The 24,806-nt window shown below is 46.4% G+C and overlaps 1 protein-coding gene across 1 annotated transcript in view; it reads right to left on the reverse strand.

The window, feature by feature from the left end:
- NAPB (NSF attachment protein beta) overlaps window positions 1-21,764 on the reverse strand; it is a 44,413-nt gene extending 22,649 nt beyond the window's left edge. Inside the window, exons 1-2 of the mRNA XM_038757674.1 lie at window positions 21,605-21,764; window positions 2,576-2,655 (exon numbers count right to left, since the gene is read on the reverse strand). Coding sequence (XP_038613602.1) covers window positions 2,576-2,655; window positions 21,605-21,702 — 178 coding nt within the window. The 5' untranslated portion in view covers window positions 21,703-21,764. The remainder of the gene's footprint in view (window positions 1-2,575; window positions 2,656-21,604) is intronic.
- Between the last annotated feature and the right edge of the window lie 3,042 nt (window positions 21,765-24,806).

Below are 24,806 nucleotides of genomic sequence, written 5' to 3' on the forward strand. Positions count from 1 at the left end.
TCTCTCAGGACAGAGAGATAAATGTAGTCAATCAAATGAGGCTTTACTGAATTTAGCAAAGGTTCATCGAGGCAGGGCAGTCGCAAAACCAACCCAGCCCTTTCAGAGAATCATCTAACAAGGGGTGAGATGACGTCCCCTAGCAAGCTTGTCTTCATTTGGTCTGGTACTCAAATGCTCATTTCCACTGGGTCTCTGCTTTTGGAATCAATCAATCATATTTATTGAGCACTTACTGTGTGCAGAGCACTGTACTAAGCGCTTGGGAGAGTACAATGTAACAGGGTTCGTAGACATTTTCCCTGCACACAACCAGCTTACAGTCTAGTGGATGCAAGTCCCATCTTAAAATACAACACCATAGCGAACAAGACAGTTTCTTCCCTCCCTTCATGCAACAATAAAAGCTCGTTCATTTCCTTCTCAGGTGACTACTCTGCTCTTGGCATTATAAAATTGGGTGGCATATCCAAATCTCACAGTATAACAACATCTTGGTTCTAAAGGGAAATAGTGCAATTTTTTTTCCGCAAGCCCACGCTTTACCCAGACCAATTTTGAGGAAAACAGGCTAACCTGGCAGACAGCATGTGCTGAGGTCAAATGATCTCTAGGAGTAGGAACTGTGTGAAGTGCAGAATCATTCTAACCATTACATTAGGGTGAGATTTGATTTAATCATCTAAGAATACTCAGAAATGTCTAAGACACCATGTAGTAATCAACCATCTGCAGGACTTAGCTGGGAGTCCTGGTGACAAAGCACAGATATTTAGGCCTCAAAACAGAGGCTCATATATCCCTCTAAAAACAACATCATTTGAAGCTTTGTTGCTTGAACAGAAAATTGTTGCAGACATGCTAACATTTCCTGAAAGTTTGCAATTTATGCAAAAAGTCATGAACTGTCTTTGAAACACTATGCCTGCAAGGACTGCCCAAAATCCATAGATATTAGATTATAAATGAGAGAAACTTCTGGGAAAAATAAGGACTACTCTCTAAACAAAAGTGAAGGTCATCACGATGATGATAATAATAATAACGATGATAATAATAACAATAATGGTATTTGTTAAGTGCTTACTATGTACCAGGCACTGTTCTAAGCACTGGAGTAGATACAAGGTAATCAGGTTGTCCCACATGGAGCTCACAGTCTTCACTCCCATTTTACAGATGAGGTAATCGAGGCACAGAGAAGTGAAGTGACTTACCCAAAGTCACACAGCTGGCAAGTGGCGGAGCCAGAATTAGAACCCACGACCTCTGACTCCCAAGCCCGGGCTCTTGCTACTATGCCACGCATCATGATCAACATCTCAACTATGACACAGCATTGTCCTCAGCGCTTCGGAGGGTAATAAAGTTAGCCAAAATAGGAGTTTGTTTTATGGAGGATCAAGAGAGGGATTAGAGGTGGGTTATGGAGGGCAGAGAAGGGAGATGAATAAAGGAGCAGTGCCTCATATTGGCTCACAATGATGGCACAGTACCAGAGTGAGGAATAATAATAATAATAATTGTGATATTTCTTAAACTCCCTGGGCCAAATACTGTGCTAGGAGCTGGGGTAGATAAAATACAATCAGATCATATATAGTCCCTGTCCCACATGGGGCTCCCAAGTCTGAGAGGGCGGGAGAAGCACAGCCCAGTGGAAAAAGCACAGGCCTGGGAGACAAAGGACCTGGGTTCTAATCTTGGCTCCGCCTTCTGTAAAGGCCTAACAAATACCATTTCTTTAATAAAGGGGAGAACAGGTATTTTAATCGACATTTAACCATTGAGGAAATTAAGGCACAGAGAAATTCAATGACTTCCCCAAAGCCACAGAGCAGGCAAATAATGATGTCAGAATACTCCTGACTCCCAGTTCTGGGCTGGTTCTCCTTGTTCTTGTCCTCTTTCTCCTTGACCTTGTTCTTTCTCAGCTCGGTCCATCAACACACACTCATTTTCCATTTTTCCCCTATCTGTATTCTCCTAATATACAAGTTCAATATACCAGCATGGCTTAAATGTAAAAAAGTTCAAGAAGTAAAAGTTATTCCCATGATTCTAAAATCCAATTAATTTTTCTTCTCATCAACATTAAATAACATCATCAAGGAACCCGACATCAAGACACTGTACTAGGGGGATTTACAGTATTGAATAGGCATTATCTCTGCGCTCCAGAATCCTGAAACCTACGTTAAGAGTTAATAGGGTTCTTTTTATCTGTTCATTATTGTTCACCTGCTAATTCCTGCCAAACCTATTTCCCATGCTACATACCATGTAGCCAACCTATGTAACCATGTGCACTTCTCTGGTTCCTATCACAGTGGAACTTTGAGTTTATTTATGCAAAGCCCCTGCTTCTCTGGGGCACACAGTACACTGTCATTATCCACATTCTAGACTGTAAGCATGGTGTGGGCAGGGATTGTCTTTATTGCTGAATTATACTTTCCAAGACCTTAGTACAGTGCTGTGCACACAGTAAGCACTCAAATAAGATTGAATGAATGAATCCACATTCTTTTAGATTTGTCCCAAATTCTTTGAAAACAAGCCACCCTATACTTACCACTCCAGTTTTTAGCCATCTTAAACATGTTTGCAGCTCTGGTGTACATTTCACAAGCCTCTTCTACTCTTGTATTTCCTCTGAAAAAGAATATTAAAAAAAAGGTTAAGTTGGGATTTTTACTGCAATGGGAACCAGATTTATCACACAAAGTGGCCACGATTTATGAAGATGATTTTCCTGCAGCAAGTTTCACCTTTACTCAAATCCTCACACAGTAAACCACTTTTCAGCATCTCAATGTTAGTGGAATAGTCCCACTCCCCAAATGTCGGTCCATCCTTTCGTTTCCTTTCCCTTCCTTTCCCTTTCCCCTTCCCTTTCCCTTCCTTCCTTCCCAGAACACTGTACTAAGTTCTTGGGAAAGTACAATACAGCAATAAAGAGTGACAATCCCTGCCCACAAGAAGCTCAAGGACTCAGAAAGACAGGGTTGTTTGGAGCCGGAAATCTGGTTAGCAACTTGTCGAGACTCAAGAGACATACTGAGGGAAAAATCTAAAAATAATAATAATGATGATAATAACAATAATAAAATAATAATGGTGGTGCTATTTGTTAAACGCTTATTATGTGCCAAGCACAGTGCTAGGTGCTCGGGGTAGATACAATACAATCAGATCAGGCCCAGTCCCTGTTCTGCAAGGTGCTCACAGCCTAAGGAGGAGGGAGAACAGGTATTTAAACCCCATTTTACACTTGAAGAAACTGAGGCACAGTGAAATTAAGTGACTTGCCCAAGGTCACCCAGCAAGCAAGAGGCAAAGCTGGGATTAGAACCCAGGACTTCTTGACTCCTTCATCCACACAGCCCCTCCACCTTCTCTTCTGGTCCCTGATCCGGGGGTGGGAACCTTGGGCACCGATGGCCCCCCCCCTTCACTCACATAGCCCCTCTGCCTCCTCTCTGTCCCTCTGTCCAAAAGAGGAAATCACACATACAGACAGTACTCCTTCACCCACACAGCCCCTCCGTCTCCTCTTGGGTCCCCTGGTCCAGCGGGGGAAATCGTACACAGGTGTCCCTCTTCAACCACAAAGCTCCTCCACCTCCTCTCTGCCCCTGGTGGTCCTGGCGGATACAAAGGGAAAGCTGGGACGGAGCCACTTTGGTTGTGGAGGACACCACATATGAGCGCATCATCCGATGGACAGTACTCTCCCTGCAAGCACAGCCCCTCCATTATCCGCGTGTCCACAATCAGTCTGAGTCTCTTTGTCCTCTGGAGCTTCATGGAAAATCCCACCTCCCTCTTCCCCAGAGCTGCCTCCTGGTAGAAAGATTGGGAGACCAAGTAATTTCAACTATGAACACGATCCGTCAGGAGCCTCTATAAACGGCTCATTCGTTGCATCATCTTTAAGGATTTCACCTGGTTAACAGGCAGTAGCACAAAATGCCCCAATCTGTTGTGGAACCACCTTCTACTACTAGAGATGAGGTCCTCTGAAATAGAGAAACCATCCAACATGCAAAGACGCGGCGCTTGGCCCAGTGTTTGACGGAGCTGCAGCAGCACTCAGAGCCAAGAACAAAGTGTCCTGCCACTGTGAATTATTTACAAGCGTAGAGGGGGTATCTTACATGAGCTCATTCTAAACATTTGAAACTCTGATACCACAGGACTTCCAAGATGTCACCATTCTAAAGAAGAAAGCAGTGTGGCCTAGTGGAAAGAGCACAGGCTGGAAGTCCAGAGGATGTGGATTCTAATCCTGGCTCTGCCACTTGTCTTCTGTGTGACCTTGGGCAAGTCACTTCACTTCTCTGTGGCTCAGTTCCCTCATCTGTAAAATGGGGAATAAGACTGTGAGCGAATAAGACTGTGAGCCCCACGTGGGACAACCTGATTACCTTGTATCTACCCCAGCACTCAGACCAGTGCTTGGCACATAGTAAGTGCTTAACAAATATCATAATTATTATTATTATATGTGGGTTCTAATCCTGGCTCTGCCACATGTCTGCGGCGTGATCTTGGGGAAGTCACTTCACTTCTCTGTGGTTCAGTTCCCTCATCTGAAAAATGGGGATTAAGACTGTGAGCCCCATGTGGGACAGGGACTGTGTCCAACATGATTATCTTGTATCTACCCCTGCACTTAGGACAATGCTTGGCTCATAAGTGCTCAAAAGACACCACAGTTATTGCTATTATTATTAAGATAAAAGATCAGAGTATGGGAATTTATACAAGAATCTCATATGCTACATTGCTGGCCATATCCTACAGTCAGAGTACCAGGTCAACTCCCGAAAACTTATTTGTAACCAGATGCTCCCAGAATTTTTGTGTGGTTTCAGATCACAGCAGACATGATGATGATCATCAAAAGTATTTACTGAGTGCTTACTGTGTTCAGAGTACTGTTCTAAACTCTTGGGAGAGTACAATACAACAAAGTTGGCTGACATGCTTCCTGCCCACCACAAACTTGTAGTCTATAGGGGGAGACATATATTAATATGAAAAATCTGCAATATATAGTTTATAGATATACATTTATATGTGTGTATATATACATATACCTATCTACATAAGACCCCTAGGAAAATTCAACCATCTCCTCAGAATTCTTTAACACACTGAACTCTTCATTCCCCAAGCACCAGGACGATTCACTATGTCCCCAGGGCTCCCCTAGTCAAGGGCCTTTTCACCCTCAATGGCCCAAGGACAATTCAACCATCACCTCTGGGTATCACCTGATTAAGCTGATCCTCTCCATAACCTCTCCTTACTTCACAGACCCCACCATGACTCTCCAATCCATCAGCCTGTCAGCCCATCCCAATCCTCTTCTCCCACTTCACTATCCCTGCCCATTCAACTCCTTCCTTCACATCGCCTTCACTCCTCCTCCCCACCCCATCCCTGTAATGCCTCTGTCCCAGCTCCACCCCTTGTCCCCCTCTCCCCCTGCGTGGGCCCCCATCAACTCGCTCCCATTCAACTCCTTCCCACCCCTTGGGCTACCCTCATCCATCCTCCCCAACCCATCCTTGTCCTCCTGTCCCACTGCCACCCCTCATCCCTCTCCCCCCGCGCTGGCCCCTGCCAATTCACACCCACCCAAACCCTCCCCACCCCTCATTCTGTCCCCTCCCTTGCTAACCCTTCCACAGCTTCTGCCAAATGTGGCCTGTGGAACCCCCACTTCATCAAGGGGAATCTTCCCTTCATCCTTTACCTGTTCCTGTCCAGGTCCCTCCTCCTCCTCACCATCACTGAAATCTGGCTCTCTCCAGATGATGTGATCTCCCCCTGTGGCTCTCTCCAGATGGGGCCTCTTCTTCTTCCACTCCCCCAGACTCACTAGGAAAGGAGGAGGAGCTGGTCTCTTTCTCGTGCTCCAGTGCCACTTTCGCACCCTTCTTCCTCTCCCATCCCTTTCTTTCCCTTCCTTTGAAGCCCATATTGTCCGCCTCTACCACCTACTCCAGAATCTAGTAACTGTCATCTACTACCTCCCAGGTCCTACCTCCAACTTTAACGATTTTGATTCCTTTCTCACTTTCTCCATGCCCATATTTATCCTTGGGGACTTCAATATCCACAAGGATGTACCTGATGACCTTCTGTTGTATCACTCCTCAATTCCACTGACCTCCTGCTCCTCCCCACCTCACCCACTTCCCAACTTGGACACACACTCAATCTCATCATCTCCAACTACTACATAATCTCTACCCTCACCAACTCTGAAACTCCTCTACCTGACCACAACCTCCTCACTTGCCTCCTCTCCCACACACCTCCTCCCCATAAATCTCTATTATTCCCCCCTTCCAGAGACATCCTATCTTTGGATACCAACCAATTTTCTCAACTCATGAAGCCCCATTTAGCCTCTATATCCAAACTACTCTCTCGTGATGACCAAACAGACGTTCTCAACACCACCCTCTCTACTGAACTCAATTCACTTGCTCCCCTATCCCTCTGTCAATCTCGTACCACTAACCCACAACCCTGGATCACCTGCACAGTCGGCCTCCTTCGCTCTTGTGCTCAAGCTGCTGAGCACTACTGGCAGAAATATAAACATCATGTATGTTGGCTTCATCCACTTCAAGTTAATGCTTGCATGCTTTAACTCTGCCCTCTCTTCTACCCAAGTGCTTAGTACAGTGCTTTGCACAGAGTAAGTGCCCAATAAATGCCATTGATGATACTCATTATCAAATGCTAAGGCAGGATCACAAGCAATGAAGCTAGAATGAAAGCTAGTTGTGGGCGGGGAATGAACGTGTTTACCAACTCTGTTGTGTTGTACTCTCCTAAGAGCTTAGTACATTGCTCTGCACACAGTAAGGGTTCAATAAATACCACTGATGAAGATGATGAAGCAGCTCTGGAATTTATTCTTTCTCATAGCAGTGAAGTTCATCTCCACACCGCTGAACTGGGTGGGGCATGCAAGTAATAATAATAACTGTGGTATTTGTTAAGCACATACTCTATGCTGGGCACTGAACTAAGCACTGGGGAGGATACAGCAAATTGTGTTGGACACAGTCCCCCGTACCATGCGGGACTCACAGTCTCAATCCCTATTTTATGGATGAAGTAACTGAGGCCCAGAGAAGTTAAGTGACTTGCCCAAGGTCACACAGCAGAATGGACAACAGCAGGATACCCAAACAGTTACTAAATGGTGAGCTGAAATTGGGAAGCAAAGCAAGGATGTCAAAGCTAACTTTTTAATGCTACAGTAAAACAAGGCTAAATCCCAGGTGAAAGGTGGGAATCAACTGCCACACTGCAATCAAAAAAGGAACTGCTTTTTGAGCACAAGTTTCATATGTAGGAAACAGTGAAAACAGCACCAGGGGATGGAATGAGAAATGACGGCCCAAAGGTCTTTCTTTGTGTGTGCAGGCAGTGATGTGGGTTGTGCATTGGCCTCTTCAGCCACGTATGTACCCTGAGGTAAATTTTGCAGTCAGTGGTGTCATCTTTGAAAAGGTAATAGAGATCTATGGACTCATGTTTGGTTTATTCAGCCAATATTTGCACTTGGATTTGCACCCTTTCTTCACCCTTTCTCTCAGCCCCACAGCACTTATGTACCTATCCATAATTTATTTATATTAATGTCTGTCTCCCCTTCTACATTGTATGCTCACTGTGGGCAAGAAGCACGTCTACCAGCTCTGCTATACTGCACTCTTCCAAGTGCTTAGTCAGCACTCTGCACACAGTAAGTGTTCAATAAATTTGATTGATATTTAATACAGTTCCTAAAAACAGGTGGATGTTATGTGCCATTTTTTACATGATATTGGGGATTTGAAAATAGCCTTACCCTCCACCTCTCAGGTTGAAGGCTATGAATTTATACAGACAAAAATGGTCCCCGGAAACTTGCAGGCTGTTTGTTCACCAGTCTTGCTGAGCTGGGGAGACAAATCATTCTACCTGAGTAGTAATAATAATAATAATAATAATAATGATGATAGTAATAATGGTATTTGTTAAGCATTTACTATGTGCAAAGCTGGGGAGGTTACAAGGTTGTCCCACGGGGGGCTCACAGTTTTAATCCCCATTTTACAGATGAGGTAAACTGAAGCACAGAGAAGTTAAGTGACTTGCCCGAAGTCACAAAGCTGACAGTTGGCAGAGCTGGGATTTGAACGCATGACCTCTGACTCCAAAGCCCGTGCTCTTTCCACTGACCAACGAGTACCAGGACAGGTCTGCCAAGATCAACTGGGCTTGAAGTAAATTTGGGCTGAAATGGCCAAACATTCAAAGTTCCAAGTCTTGGGGCCCACAGTACCCCAAACCATGCCACCCTTCTTGATGCCACAATTACTCTGACAGTTGTAGCCAGCTTTCTGGTCATGAGGGAATTTCGTGTGTGAAGCACATCCCAGAAACTCAAGGCTCAGAGGATACTGTAAGCAGATGAGTCACCTTGATCTTGAAATCACTAACTCTCCAAATAACCTAACAGTCTTGACAGTTCACACAACAGAATATTTTAAATAGAAAATATCCAGGAGGGCTAGCATGCTTTAATTCGAAAAGTCTGGAAGTTACATACCTATCACATACCAGCTTAAGGAGAGGGTTTTTTTTGTTTCCTGATACAACATGCTGTGTTGACTTTAGCTATGCCACACTTGTGCAACTTTGTCCATGAAAATGTAGTAGTGCACCATTTCATTCATTCATTCATTCATTCAATCATATTTATTGAGCGCTTACTGTGTGCAGTGCACTGTACTAAGCGCTTGGGAAGTACAAGTTGGCAACATATAGAGACGGTCCCTACCCAACAGCAGGCTCACAGTCTAGAAGGGGGAGACAGACAACAAAACAAAACATGTGGAGAGGTTTCAAGTCATCAGAATAAATAGAAATAAAGCTAGATGCACATCATTAACAAAATAAATAGAATAGTAAATATGTACAAGTAAAACAGAGTAATAAATCTGTACAAACATATATATAGGTGCTGTAGGGAGGGGAAGGAGGTAGGGTGGGGGGGATGAGGAGGAGGAGAGGGAAAAGGGGGTTCAGTCTGGGAAGGCCTCCTGGAGGAGGTGAGTTCTCAGTAGGAGATGAGCTCTTCTAACTTGCCATTCAGGCGAACCAGTGTTATTTGAGCAGGGCTAAGAGGAGAAAGGAATGTCTTACTGCCAGTAGAAAAGCTGTGTGGCCTAATGGATAGAGAGCAGACCAGGGAGTCAAAGGACCTAGGTTCTAATCCCAGCTGTGCCATTTGTCTGCTGTGTGACCTCAGGCAAGTCACTTCACTTCTCTGTGCCTCAGTTACCTCGACTGTAAAGTGAGGATTAAGACTGTGAACCCATGTGGGACATTTATTCATTCAATCGTATTTATGGAGCACTTACCGACATAGACTGTGTACAACGTGATTGTTTTGTAACTACCCCAGCACATAGCAAGTGCTTAACAAATGCCATTAAAAAGAAGTAGCACGTGCACTTGAGTTGTTTTTGCAGAAGTGGTGATGATTTGCATGGAGTCGTACACATTCCCTCAATCAGTCCCTCCGTGCCCGCCAGCAAGCATTGTAAAATGGCTGGTAGAAAGAATGGGGACAACTTTATTCATTCATTCATTCAATCGTATTTACTGAGCGCTTATTGTGTGCACAGCACTGTACTAAGTGCTTGGGAAGTACAGGTTGGCAACATATAGAGATGGTCCCTACCCAGCAACGGGCTCACAGTCTAGAAGGGGGAGACAGACAACAAAACAAAACATGTGGAGAGGTTTCAAGTCATCAGAATAAATAGAAATAAAGCTAGATGCACATCATTAACAAAATAAATAGAATAGTAAATATGTACAAGTAAAATAGAGTAATAAATCTGTACAAACATATTCATTCAATTGTATTTATTGAGCGCTTACGGTGTGCAGAGCACTGTACTAAGTGCTTGGGAAGTACAAATGGGCAACATATAGAGATGGTCCCTACCCAACAGCTGGCTCACAGTCTAGAAGACATATATATATACAGGTGCTATGAGGAGGGGAAGGAGATAGGGCAGGGGGGATGGGGAGGAGGAGGGGAAAAAGGGGGCTCAGGTTGGGAAGGCCTCCTGGAGGAGGTGAGCTCTCAGTAGGGCTTTGAAGGGAGGAAGAGAGCGAGTATGGCGGCTGTGCGATGAGAGGGCACTCCAGGCCAGGGGGAGAACGTGGACCGGGGGTCGACGGCGGGACAGGCGAGAACGAGGCACAGTGAGGAGGATAGCAGCAGAAGAGCAGAAGGTGCGGGCTTGACACCTCTCTCATTCAACCCACATATTCAATCCATCACCAAATCCTGTCGGTCCCACCTTCACAACATGGCTAAAATCTGCCCTTTCCTCTCCATCCAAACTGCTACCACGTTAATACAAGCACTCATCCTCTCCCGCCTAGATTACTGCATCAAACCCCTTGTAGACCTACCAACCTCCTGCCTCTCCCCACTCCAGTCCACACTTCACTCCATTAACCAGATCATCTTTCTACAGAAACAATCAGGACATATCAACCCCCTCCTCAAAAATCTCTAATGGTTGCCTATCCATCTCCATATCAAAAAAAACCTCCTCACCATTAGTGTTAAAGCAATCCATCACCCTGCCCACTCCTACCTCACCTCACTTCTCTCCTACACAGTTGGCTTGCAGACAGAAAGGATTCATGGCTGAGGAAGTGAGGGGTCCATCCAAGTAGCTGCTTCGGAGGGTTCAATCCCCCTCCCTGCTCTGCATTTCAGCTGGCCCACAGTTACTTAAAAAAATATGGTAAACGGTTCATAAGCCAAATTAATTGCCCACCCCTGAAAGAGGCTCTGAAGCACACCTGTCACAATTGTATCAGTGAAAGGGGCCAAATCTAACCCTACTAGAGGTAATAAGGACCCTAGATTATGGGCATTCGGGAGAGTACGATATAAGGGAGGAGACATAACTGATCCTTACCCACAAGGTGCTAACAGGCTAGAGGAGCAGACTGACATTAAGATAAAATGCAGAAAGAGGAAATGGCAGAGAATAAAGCTATGTATATAAGAGCTTTTGGGGGTGGGGTGAGTAGCAAAGTCCTTAAGGGGTACACACCTATCAGAAACACCGTGGCTTAGTGTAAAGAGCACGGGCCTAGGAGTCAGATGTCCTGGGTTCTAATACTGGCTCTGAAACTTGCCTGCTGTGTGACCTTGGGCAAGTCACTTAACTTCTCAGTGCCTCAGTTCCCTCATCTGTAAAATGGGAATTAAACCCTACACTTCTTATTTAGTTTGAGATCGCCATATGCGATAGGGATTGTGTACAATCTGTTTATTCTGTATCTACCCCAGTGCTTAGCATGTAGCAAGCACTTATTAATAATGATGATAATAATAATAATAATGGGAACACAAATATGGTAGTGAAATGGGGGACTGGACGGGGATTGGAGAACATGTGATTTTGGCTTTGATGATGGGGAATAGCGATGGTCTGTCAGCTACAAAAGGGGAGGGAGTTTCAGGCAGAGAGTGGAAGTGGGCAAGGGGGTAGGCGATGAGACTGAGGGGTCAGAGTGGTGAAGAGACTCGACCAGTCATATTTGTTGAGCATCTACTATATGTGGAGAACTGTACTAAGTGCCTGAAAGTACACCAGAAGTAAAAAGCACAGTCCCTGCCCTCAAGGGACTTAATGGGGTAGGCAGGCAGACATAAATTATTTACAAATAGTGAAAGCAGGAGAGAGAATAAGAACATTGCAGAGGGTCACATAAATTTGTCAGGATGAAATAGCTGAATAAATAACTGAATATGGGTATAAATTCATACTTGCTAAAGGTGACCACTGGATTGATATGCCTTGGTGTTTGGGGAATTTATTTGGAAGGGCTTTCTTGAGGGGTCGGATTTTAGGACGGCTTTGAAAATGGGGAGAGCTGTGGTCTAGTGAGGACTTGGTGGTAGATTGGGGAGTGGGAGGGGGTTCCTGGTGCAGGGAATAGCATGAACAAGAGAGAGTCCACAGAGCGAGCCAGGGCCAGAACAAGAACTCAGTAATCATCAGTTCTATTCTAGGACTATCTTCCATACTGAAAAATAAACTGTGGAGCCTGATGATGAGAAGCTGATTCTGAGATTTTCATTTGTCACAAAGCACTGCTAAGTACTTAACAGTGAACATGAATTACTACAGTAGACCTAGATCTGCATAAACATTAATTAACAATGAAGCCAGATGATATAGGTCCACTTAATGCCCCTCTGGTCTCTAAAAGCACCTCATTTGGAAAACTGTGGCTGCATTCAAAAGGGAAATTGAAAAGTATGAGCTCACTCTTTCTACCAGTTCTCTTGATCAGTTTTCATGGAGATATTCAGAGAGAAAATATCAGAAAATCACCTAGTACACAACAGCTCCTATGCAAAACAAACTACTACTACTACTACTACTACTACTACTAGTTAAGCACTTCCTTTGCGTCAAGCACTATTCTAAGCACTGGGGTAGATAAAAAGTAATCAGGTTGGACACTGTCTCTTTCCCACATGGGACTCACAGTCTTAATTCCCATTTTACAGATGAGATAACTGAGGCACAGAGAAGTTAAGTGACTTCCTCAAGGTCACACAACAAACAGGGGAGCCAGGATTAGAACCCAGGTTCTTCTGACTCTCAGGCCTGTGCTCTATCCATTGGACTACACTGCTGAAGTAAGTCAATCAGTCAATTTTCTGGGTCACCAGCTCCGAGCCTCCTGAATAGCTCAGGCAACTGGTGGTGTCCAAAGCCATGTCTCCCATTATCTTGGGGCCAGTCCAGCTTGAACAGGGAGACTGGAAGGGAGCTGACTTGGCCTGAAGAGAAGGGATCTAGTTCAGACTTTGTTATAGAATGCAGGGGTGCAGCCTGCAGGTGTCCGGCAGCAGTTCTGGGATGTAAGTGGGATTATGTCTAGTTCAGACATAAGTGGAGGCCAAGGGGATTTACACTTCCCTTCACGACTCCCCGTAGTGTGATAATGGATCTGGGGGCCAGAGAGTCACACTCAAACCTTTACATAATGTCTGTTTTACAGTTCTCAAAAAACCAAAAAACTAAAATTATAGAAATAAATCAAATTAAATGAAGACAGCTACAGAAAGAGCTATACCACTGCAATAGAACACATTATCCTTTAATGACCCCTTAAAGGATAGTTCACCCAGGGTTACAAATGATTAGATCAAATATTCTTGCTTTAAATTCAAAATAATCTGCTTCAGAAGCTTATGATTTACAGACTGTGGAATATTTTACAACAGTATGTTTTGACAGGCTTTCCAAAGTATATAGTTTTTTTTAAATCACAAAGAACATTTCAAATCTCTTTTCTTCAAAAGGCAAACCAGGGATGACAGCCCTCAAATATCTGTCAGTACACACCATTATTATCTTTATATAGAGAGAGATCAATGAGTAAAAATGTATGAATGGAAAGTGCAAGTGTCGCCAACTTCAAATGCTTAGTTTGCCTGGGAAATCCCATTGAGGGATCTACGTGAGCTGGCAGAGGTGAGGAATTGGGCAGCCATCGGCAAGGCCTGAACGCTGGCAAAAATTGGCTGGGATGGCTAGGAATGTGGGGTGGATGGTGGGAGGGCTATTAGAAATGGTGGAAAGCCCTCTACAGAGTGAATCTGGCAGCAACAGCGAGAAAGGTAAGTGAAAAGAAAAGTTTGGTGCCTCCACAGTTACTGCAATTCCAGCCAGAGGAGCCTCCTATGGTATCCACAATGGGAATTCTCGGCAATGCAAACTGTCACAAAGAGTGCTATTGTTACTGTTGTTTCTCTACCTCCTGCCATCGCTGCTGCTCCATTTCAAGGTTAGAATATCGGCACTCAGGCCTGCATCTTTGATTCAGGGTGTTTACTTTAATCTGCCTCTGACTATGCCCATTCATCTCAAAGCACAACCCTTTACTTTCACTCCCATGCAAGAAGCACTGGTCCTTTGGCTAATTTCATTAAAAATGGTAAACCATTAACATTTCTTGATAGTGCCTCACAGGATGAAACTGGGTACACTCAAAAGTGAAATTTCTATATATGATGTCCTTCATGGAGAGTCCCACTGTATATAAAAGACAAACTATTCCTTAATTGACTATTCTTTACCCAAGTTGAACTGTCAAATCACAATTATGTAACCAATTTACTAATCAGAAATTAATTTACTGATTTAAGAGACAAAAGAAAAGAACTTTGGAAAAATCAAAATTCTGTAAAGAAACCTATGTGGAGTTTGAATTTTCCCCAATTTAAGGAAAGGCAGTACAAAGAACAAATACATTCAGGCAAAAGTCTCATACCAAAAATATTTCTTTCCTAAAAATCAAAACTCAGGCCAATAAAGGGTTCAGTGTCCACCTGAATTCAATTCTCAAAAAACACATCAAATAGTGTCTAATAAATTATGAATTAATGACTATGCAAGACAGCTAACTACCTGGCCTTTTATCACACTTTTTTTGAGGTTGCCAAATTATTGCTCCCTTAAATTCTTTCAAAACAAGAAATACAGTATTTGGCTATCAGTAATAATATTGGTAGATAATGCACATTTTAAAAGATGAACAACTTCCTGTAATGGGTTTGGGCATCACTGAGGCTGTGGTTTCCTAGCAACCCCCTGGAGTTGCCATAGGGAGAAGTCTACATGACGCAAAGACATCAGACTGAAGTGGCACACAGTGGAGACAACAGTGACTGGCTTGGGGACTGGAAGTGAGAAATGTATCCCAAACTCTAGAACCTAAAGCCCAAGTATATTCTCACCCTTACTTTTCAGATTGGACACTAAACTTCAAAAAAAGTCTGGTCGTGGTCTTCGTGAGAACAAGTATGTATCACGTTTCCTTTGTTTTTCCTTACTGGTTCCAGTAAGCCCCTGCTCTCTCCCCCTCTCTCCAGGGTCGCATCTCCTCCTGCCTTCAGGACATCTCCATCTGGATGTCTGCCCGCCACCTAAAACTAAACATGTCCAAGACTGAACTCCTTGTCCTCCCTCCCAAACCCTGCCCTCTTCCTGACTTTCCCATCTCTGTTGACGGCACTACCATCCTTCCCGTCTCACAAGCCCGCAACCTTGGTGTCATCCTCGACTCCGCTCTCTCATTCACCCCTCACATCCAAGCCGTCACCAAAACCTGCCGGTCTCAGCTCTGCAACACTGCCAAGATCCACCCTTTCCTCTCCATCCAAACCGCTACCCTGCTCGTTCAAGCTCTCATCCTATCCCGTCTGGACTACTGCATCAGCCTTCTCTCTGATCTCCCATCCTCGTGTCTCTCCCCACTTCAATCCATACTTCATGCTGCTGCCCGGATTGTCTTTGTCCAGAAACGCTCTGGGCATGTTACTCCCCTCCTCAAAAATCTCCAGTGGCTACCAATCAATCTGTGCATCAGGCAGAAACTCCTCACCCTCGGCTTCAAGGCTCTCCATCACCTCGCCCCCTCCTACCTCACCTCCCTTCTCTCCTTCTACAGCCCACCCTGCACCCTCCGCTCCTCTGCCGCTAATCTCCTCACCGTTCCTCGTTCTCGCCTGTCCTGCCATCGACCCCCGGCCCACGTCATCCCCCGGGCCTGGAATGCCCTCCCTTTGCCCATCCACAAAGCTAGCTCTCTTCTTCCTTTCAAGGCCCTACTGAGAGCTCACCTCCTCCAGGAGGCCTTCCCAGACTGAGCCCCTTCCTTCCTCTCCCCCTCGTCCCCCTCTCCATCCCCCCATCTTACCTCCTTCCCTTCCCCACAGCACCAGAATATATGTATATATGTTTGTACATATTTATTACTCTATTTATTTATCTTACTTGTACATATCTATTCTATTTATTTTATTTTGTTAGTATGTTTGGTTTTGTTCTGTCTCCCCCTTCTAGACTGTGAGCCCGCTGTTGGGTAGGGACTGTCTCTATGTGTTGCCGACTTGTTCTTCCCAAGCGCTTAGTACAGTGCTCTGCACACAGTAAGTGCTCAATAAATACGATTGATTGATTAATATATAGTTCAGCTTGGAGAAGAGTAATTAGAAAAGGAGTGACTGTCTTAGAACAGAGACTTCGGTCCAACTGAGACACTGAAGGAGAAAGAAATACCACTGTGGTGGGCAATGTGGGTAACGAATGTAATTATGCGGCAAGGTGTATTCTTCATAACCAAATGACTTGGAAGGGTTTGTCAGACATGCATTGATCAATACACACACTGCACATTTCACTATCAGAAGCAACAACTTTGACACCAAAGGCCACTTAAGGGTGTGTCAGGGAAGAGCATTGAGAGGGAGGGTGTGTGTAGGGGGTGTGGTGGGGAGAGGGGAAAGAAAAAATGGATGAGCATACATGGGAAGGTGTAGATATGTGTGTAGGTGGGGTACAGTAATGAATGGATGGGGGGCTTGGGGCTTGGGTAGGGAAAGGATAAACACCTGCTAATTTATCTTCCCCTAAAAACAATAGGGCTACTCAAAAGTCCCTCATTTGCTGAGGCATTTTCTGTGAACTTAAATCCAATCAAATTTTGCTAATCTATAACTATATAAACAAAGTTTTTGAACAAATCCGACATCATGGGGAAAAAAAAAATCACAGGATTGTTCTAAAGCAAATGCTTGAAAATACTGAATTCTACGTTCTCAACATGTTTCCTGTCACAGATAGTAAAAAATCATTTTGGTTTCCAATCAGGAGGCATGTGATTCATGTTGTAAAAATAGACTCCATCCTAACAAAGGTAATCCATAAAATTCCCAGAGACTTGCAAAAAGGTAAGCATGGACTAGAATCCGGATGAGGGAAAGAGTCTAGACTCCCTAGAAATCAGGAAAAAAGCTCATCAAACTTCTTACATAAGAATTATAATATTAATATTTGTTAAGCCCTCACTATGTGCCAAGCACTGTTCTAAGCACTGGGGTGGATACACGGTAATCAGGTTGTCCCACATGAGGCTCACAATCTTCATCCCCATTTTATAGATGAGATAACTGAAGTACAGAGAAATTAAGTGGTTTGCCCAATGCCACACAGCAGACAAGTGGCAGGGCCGGGATTAGAACCCATGACCTCTAACTCCCAAGCCTGTGCTCTTTCCACTAAGCCACGCTGCTTCATAATCACTGCAGAGTATTTGTAAATACCTGGAATGTAATAGCAGCTACTGGAAACAAATCACTGCCATTTCCCAAGGTGTTCATAGCATTAAAGCTATTCTCCGGGGACACAGTGAATTAAGTTATTTAAATAAAAACTAATTCATAGGTCAGGAAGTACAATTTTAAGTTCTGGAAGGCACCATGAGAAGCAGTGTGGCCACGTGGATAGAGAATGAGCCAAGGACTCAGAAATACCTGGGACTAATTCCACTTGCACCACTTGTCTGCTGTGTGACCCTGGGTAAATCACTTAACTTTGCTGTGCCCCAGTTACCTCATCTGTACAATGGTGATTAAGACTGCGAGCCCCATGTGGGACATGGACTGTGTCCAACTTGATTTGCTTGTATCTATCCCAGCGCTTAGTACAATGCCTGGCAAATAGCTGGAATTTAGTACAATAAAAAAAATTCAAACAGAGTTCAATAAACGTTCTGCAGGAAATATTCAAAGCCTTGCATTTATACAAAAACACGTACAGTACATTAAAAATATTTTTATGGCATTTACAAAGCACTGTTCTAAGTGCTAAAATATGAGCAGAAATATTGCTGTACTGAAATTACAAAATCAATCTGCAAACTATAATGCTGATGGTTTTACCGTATGGTTAAAAGAAAATAACATCTGCAAAGGTAAATGCTACATAGGCCTTCCTCCAGTCAAGAGTGCAGACTCAGTTCAGAGATAAATTTTATCATGGAACATGCACAGTAATTTTGCAGGGTGTACATTTTGAAAGAATTTCTGGAATTATGGGTTGACCAGTCTTCCCTACTTCGAAGATTTTTTCTACCTTTACCAGAAAGAGGATTCAACTTCACCTTTTCCTCTCCTAAACAGCTGAATCATTCATAAAGTCAACAGCACCAAAATCATCCGGCAGCAGGCACTGTTTTCCATCTTCCTAGCTCTTCCACTATTTACACTTCAATGGCTTGGTGATATGCTGCTACCCACTGCCCAATTTTTTAAAGGATCCTATTTTAAAGATTTGGTAACCCTTATTCGAGGGTTAGGATGCTTTTAGTTTCCGGGTAGGCTCCTGAAATTAGGAAATGACCGATAGGAAGCCAGTAAATACTGAAGACCCAGATTACGTTATTCCAGATCATGTAAGGACATGTTCTGGCTAGTACGATTAGCACACGAAAGGTATTCAAAAGAGAAATCACAGATTTCTCATCTGTACATCTGATGCTATTCCCCAGAAGCAGGAGCCAAAGTGCCTAACAGTAAACCCCTGCAATCGCACATGAAATCTGGACTACAAAATTAAAATAAAACTACAGCCTCTTCCTGGTATACCCTGCCTTGGGAGTGTAACAGTCATTTTTTTGCAACTGTTTTATACACTGGAATATTAAAAATAATCCCACTCCCCTCAATAGCCCCAAAGAAGACAAGGCCCCATATTACAGCCCACAAGACAGCACTACCCAAATTCCACACTCCAGGGACAGGTGAAGTCAGCAATGACAGCTGGTAAGGACAAAGACATCTGTCCTCCTCTCCTGAGGTCCAAGGCCTAGGCAGACACACTTTGCTCCCATCTGTTCGGTGCAATCTCTTCACCCTCCACCCTCCAGATGCCCAGCCTTTGCCAGGTCACAGACGCCAATATCCTCTCTTGTCCTTCCTGCTGGCCCAGGCCCTCATTCATTCATTTATTCATTCATTCAGTCATATTTATCGAGCACTTACTGTGTTTAGAGCACTCTACTAAGCACTTGGGAAGTACAAGTTGGCAACATATAGAGACGGTCCCTACTCAACAACGGGGTCACAGTCTAGACACCCGCAACCTTGGTGTCATCCTTGACTCCCCTCTCTCATTCACCCCACACATCCAATCTGTCACCAAAACCTGCCGACCTCACCTCCTCAACATCGCCAAGATCCACCCTTTCCTCTCCATTCAAACCTCTACCTTACTGGTTCAATCTCTCATCCTATCCCGACTGGATTACTGCATCAGCCTCCTCTCTAATCTCCCATCCTCCTGTCTCTTCCCACTTCAGTCTATACTTCACGCTGCTGCCCGGATCATCTTTGTGCATAAATGCTCTGGGCACGTTACTGCCCTCCTCAAAAATCTCCAGTGGCTGCCAGTCAACCTACGCATCAAGCAAAAACTCCTCACTCTCGGCTTCAAGGCTGTCCATCACCTCGCCCCCTCCTACCTCACCTCCCGTCTCTCCTTCTACAACCCAGCCCGCACCCTCCACTCCTCTGCCCCTAACCTCCTCACTGTACCTCGTTCTCGCCCGTCCTGCCGTCGACCCCCAGCCCACGTCCTCCTCCTGGCCTGGAATGCCCTCCCTCCACACATCTGCCAAGCTAGCTCTCTTCTTCCCATCAAAGCCCTACTGAGAGCTCACCTTCTCCAGGAGGCCTTCCCAGACTGAGCCCCCTTTTTCCTCTCCTCCTCCCCATCACCCCCACCCTACCTCCTTCCCTTCCCTACAGCACCTGTATATGTTTGTACAGATTTATTACTCATTTTACTTGTATATTTTTACTATTCTATTAATTTTGTTAATGATGTGCATCTAGCTTTATCTCTATTTATTCTGATGACTTGATTCCTGTCCACATGTTTTGTTTCGTTGTCTGTCTTCCCCTTCTAGACTGTGAGCCCACTGTTGGGTAGGGACCGTCTCTCTATGCTGCCACCTTGTACTTCCCAAGCGCTTAGTACAGTGCTCTACACACAGTAAGCGCTCAATAAATACGATTGAATTAATGAATGAATACAAGGCCCTCGATCTCATCCAGCTGGGTCTCTGGCAGGCCCAGGTCCATCCCTGCCCCAGCCTGAGCAGGGAGGGAGGTTGGAGCCATGGGTACAATAATCACTGGGTTTACAGGGACACCAAGGACCCCCATTTGGGGGTGTCAGGCTTTGGGAAACAGGGCCCAGGGAAAAGAGATTGGGAAGAGTGAGGAAGCAGGGTGGGGAAAACGGAAGGAGGTAGGGTCAAAGGTACCCAATTTCAGGGGCAAGGGAATCTGGGGGGTAGGCCTGGGAAAATGAGGAAGTGGGGAGTGGAGGTGGCAGGAGATGTGGTGGTGGAACTGGAAGCGGCGGGGAGGGGGGGGGGAGAAAGATGGGGAGGAGGACAAGGGGGCGGAGGGGGAGAAGGAGGCAGGAGGGAGAAGAGGAGGAGGCGGTGGGGGGGAGAGGAGGAGGAGGAGGAGGTAGGGGGAGAAGAGGAGAGGCAGGGGAAGAGGAGGAGAGGCAGGAGGAGAGGCAGGGGGAGAGGAGGAGAGGCAGGGGGAGAGGAGGTGGCAGGGGGAGAGGAGGTGGCAGGGGGAGAGGAGGTGGCAGAGGGAAAAGTAGGCATGGGGAGGATGAGGAGGTGGGGGGAGGATGAGTTGACGGGGGGGAAGGATGAGTTGATGGGGGGAGGATGAGTTGACGGAAGGGGGAGGATGAGGCGGGAGGGGGAGGATGAGGCAGGGGGGCAGGATAAGGAGGCAGGGGGAGGATGAAGAGGCAGGAGGAGGAGGGAGGAGAAGTAGGTTGGGGGAGGATGAGGAGGTGGGGGAAAGAGGAGAAGGGTGGGAGGGAGGGAGGGAGGAGGAGGGCGGGGAGGGGGAGAAGAAGTAAGGGGGGAGGAGGAGGAGGCGGCAGGGGAAGGAGGAGGAAGGCAAGGGAAGGAGGAGGGAGGCAGGGGGAGGGGGAGGAGGCGGGGGAAGGAGGGGGGAGGAGAAGGAAGGAGAAGAAAGCCGGGAAAGGAGGAGGCGGAGGAGGCAGGGGAGGCGGAGGAAAAGGAGGAGGCAGGGGGAGGAGGAGGCAGGAGAAGGAGGAGGGAGGCAGGGAGGAGGAGGAGGCAGGAGAAGGAGGGAGGCAGGGGGAGGAGGAGGGAGGCAGGGGAAGGGGGAGGGAGGCAGGGGGAGGAAGAGGCAAGGGGAGGCTTAAGAGACAAGGGGAGGTGGACGCAGGGGAGGAGGAGGAGGCGGGGGAGGTGGAGGAGGAGGCAGGGGGAGGCGGAGGAGGAGGCAGGGGGAGGCGGTGGAGGCAGGGGAGGAGGAGGAGGAAAGGGGGAGGATGGGGGAAGGAGGAGGCGGGGTGGGGGGGCTGGGGGAGGCGGGCGAGACGAGGACAAGAGCGAGAGAGACCGGAGAGGGGGCGTGGGGGGCGCGGGCGGGAGGCAATCTGGTGGGGAGCGGTGATGTCCAGAGCAGGGGTGGGGGTGCCACCGGTGGGACATGGCAGATGACAGGGGATGGAGGAAGGGGGCTAAGGCAGAACAGGGCGCGGAGATGGGGAAGGGTCGGGGAGATCAATAGATGTAGACAGATCGATCGGGGCGGAGAAAAGGCCGGTAGGCTAGCGCTCACCCAAACAGCCCCCTCAAGAACGAGTGGGACGACTTCACTCTCTTCTCGGCCTCCGCCATCAGCTGGACGGCCTCCCGCTCTTTGCCCGAACCGTCCATGGCGACCCACGCCGCTCTTCTGCGGGACCCGCGCCTCCTCCGCGACCACCCAGCGGCTCGGGCACGCGCCTCCTCCGCTCGCGCCCCCCCCACCGCAAGGCACGCCGGGAATCGTAGTCCAGCCCGGCCGCGCCCGCCTGGGCAGGGCCAACGGCCGGGACTACGTTTCCCAAGGTCCCCCGGGGCTGGGCGCTCTGCGTGCGCGGCAACAGTCAATCAATCAATCAATCGTATTTATTGAGCGCTTACTGTGTGCAGAGCACTGTACTAAGCGCTTGGGAAGTCCAAGCTGGCAACATATAGAGACAGTCCCTACCCAACAGTGGGCTCACAGTCTAGAAGGGGGAGACAGAGAACAAAACCAAACATACTAACAGAATAAAATAAATAGAATAGATAGGTACAAGTAAAATAAATAAATAGAGTAATAAATATGTACAAACATATATACACATATACAGTTGCTGTGGGGAAGAGAAGGAGGTAAGATGCGGGGGATGGAGGGGGGACGAGGGGGTGAGGAAGGAAGGGGCTCAGTCTGGGAAGGCCTCCTGGAGGAGATGAGTTCTCAGTAGGGCCTTGAAGGGAGGAAGAGAGCTAGCTTGATGGATGGGCCGAAGGAGGGCATTCCAGGCCCGGGGGAGGACGTGGGCCGGGGGTCGATGGCGGGACAGGAAGGCTGAGTAGGTGCGAATGAGGTTGTCGTTAATGTAACTTGGTGATAACAAGGGCCTTTTTCCCGGGGTGGGGGGTGGGGTAGTCAGTCAGGACAGGACCGGGAAGGGGGTTGGGGGGCACTATAAGGAAGGTCGCTTACTACTATTACTATTACTACTAATTACTATTACGATAGTAATGGTAATTACGGTATCGTGAAACGCGGACTAGGGGCCGGGCATCCCACTAGGCGCTGGGGGGAATTGTCATCATGTAAACCGATCGTGACACAGCTCCGGTCCCACGCAGTCTAAAAGTAATAATAATGATGATGGCATTTATTAAGCGCTTACTATGTGCAAAGCACTGTCCTAAGCGCTGGGGAGGTTACAAGGTGATCAGGTTGTCCCCCAGGGGGCTCACAATCTTAATCCCCATTTTACAGATGAGGTAACTGAAGCACGGAGAAGATCAGCGACTCTCCCAAAGTCACACAGCTCCGGTCCCACGCAGTCTAATAATAATAATAATGATGATGGCATTTATTGTAAAAATGGGGATTAAGACTGTGCGCCCCACGTGGGACAACTTGATCACATTGTACCCCCCCCCAGCGCTTAGAACAGTGCTTTGCACATAGTAAGCGCTTAACAAATGCCATTATTATTATTATTATTATTATTATTATTTATTAAGCGCTTACTATGTGCAAAGCACTGTCCTAAGCGCTGGGGAGGTTACAAGGTGATCAGGTTGTCCCACAGGGGGCTCACAATCTTAATCCCCATTTTACAGATGAGGTAACTGAAGCACGGAGAAGATCAGCGACTCTCCCAAAGTCACACAGCTGACAATAGGCGGAGACGAGGTTGAACCCATGACCAATGACTCCAAAGCCCGTGCTCCTTCCACTGAGCCACGCTGCTTCTCAGGCAGCGTCTGAGGAGGAGAGGGAGTGGGAATTTCATCCTCACTTCGCAGAGGAGAAGCAGCACGGCCTAGTGGGTAGCACACCGGCCTGGGAGTCGGAAGGGAGTGGGTTCTAATCCCAGCTCGGCCACTTGTCGGCTGTGTGTCCCTGGACAAGTCATTTAACTTCTCTGTGCCTCAGTTACCTCATCTGTAAAATCGGGAGTAAGACCGTGAGCCCTGTGTGGCACAGGGACTGTGTCCAACCTCATTACCTTGCATCTATCCCAGTGGTTAGAACAGTGGGTAGGGACCATCTCTATATGTTGCCTACTTGTACTTCCCAAGCGCTTGGTACAGTGCTCTGCACACAGTAAGTGCTTAATAAATACGTTGAATGAATGAATGAATATGGTAAACTATTATGGTAACTGAGGAAACTGAGGCACACAGTAGTTAAGTGACTTGCCCAAGGACACACAGAAGGGGTGAGAACCCAGGTCTCTTGTCTCCCGAACCCGTATCCCTTTCAGTAGGCCATCTTGCTTCTCCAGGAATGGCCCTCTAGACTGTAAGCTCATTTTGGGCAGGGAAAGTGTCTGCTAATTATAATAATAATAATAATGGCATTTATTAAGCGCTTACTATGTGCAAAGCACTGTTCTAAGCTCTGAGCACTGTTCTAAGCCCTGAGCACTGTTCTAAGCACTGAGCACTGTTCTGTTGAATGGTGCTCTCCCAAGCACATAGACCAGTGCTCTGCAGATAGTAAGTGCTCAATCAATACCACTGATTGATTGGTTGACTGATGGCCTCAGAATAGAAAAGAGAGGAATGGGGCTGAATATGCAAGGCTGAATATCTAGGATTACAATCTACCAGGGAAAAGGTCTGGGGCAATGTGGGGATCAACAACTGTATTTATTGAGCACCTATCAAGTGCTCTGCATAGTAGGTCTCAGTTCAGTGATCTACACACTGTAGTAATTTTGGGAGAATGATTGGCATGAGGTGGCCACTTGTCCAGTTTTATACCAGGCAGTTTGGTTTTTAGCTAGTTTGTCCCCTGTCTGGTATGGATATGGCACTTGATCAATCAATAGTATTTACCGAGAGCTTCACTGTGTGCATAGCACTAACTGCTTGGGAGAGTACAATACAACAGAGTTGGTAGACTAATACCTGTCCTCTAGGACTTTACAGTCTTTTGGGGGAGACAGACCTTCAGTAAATTACAGGCACCTTTATTTCCATCATTTAAAATGTGAACATCCATCCTCCAAACACCTTGGCTATTGCCACCAAGTTCCCAGGAAAAATGCTAATATGTTCGGACACAGTCCAGGTCCCACAGGGGGCTCATGATCTTAATCTCTATTTTACAGATGAGGTAACTGAAGCACAGAGAAATTAAGTGACTTGCCCAAGGTCACACAGCAGACAAGTGGCAGAGCTGGGATGAGAATCCAGATCCTTCTGACTCCCAGACCCATAATCTATTGAATGAATGAATCATTGATGGATAGCTTGATCTCAGG

This window comes from Tachyglossus aculeatus, chromosome 1, assembly GCF_015852505.1.
Source record: "Tachyglossus aculeatus isolate mTacAcu1 chromosome 1, mTacAcu1.pri, whole genome shotgun sequence".
Taxonomy (NCBI): domain Eukaryota; kingdom Metazoa; phylum Chordata; class Mammalia; order Monotremata; family Tachyglossidae; genus Tachyglossus; species Tachyglossus aculeatus.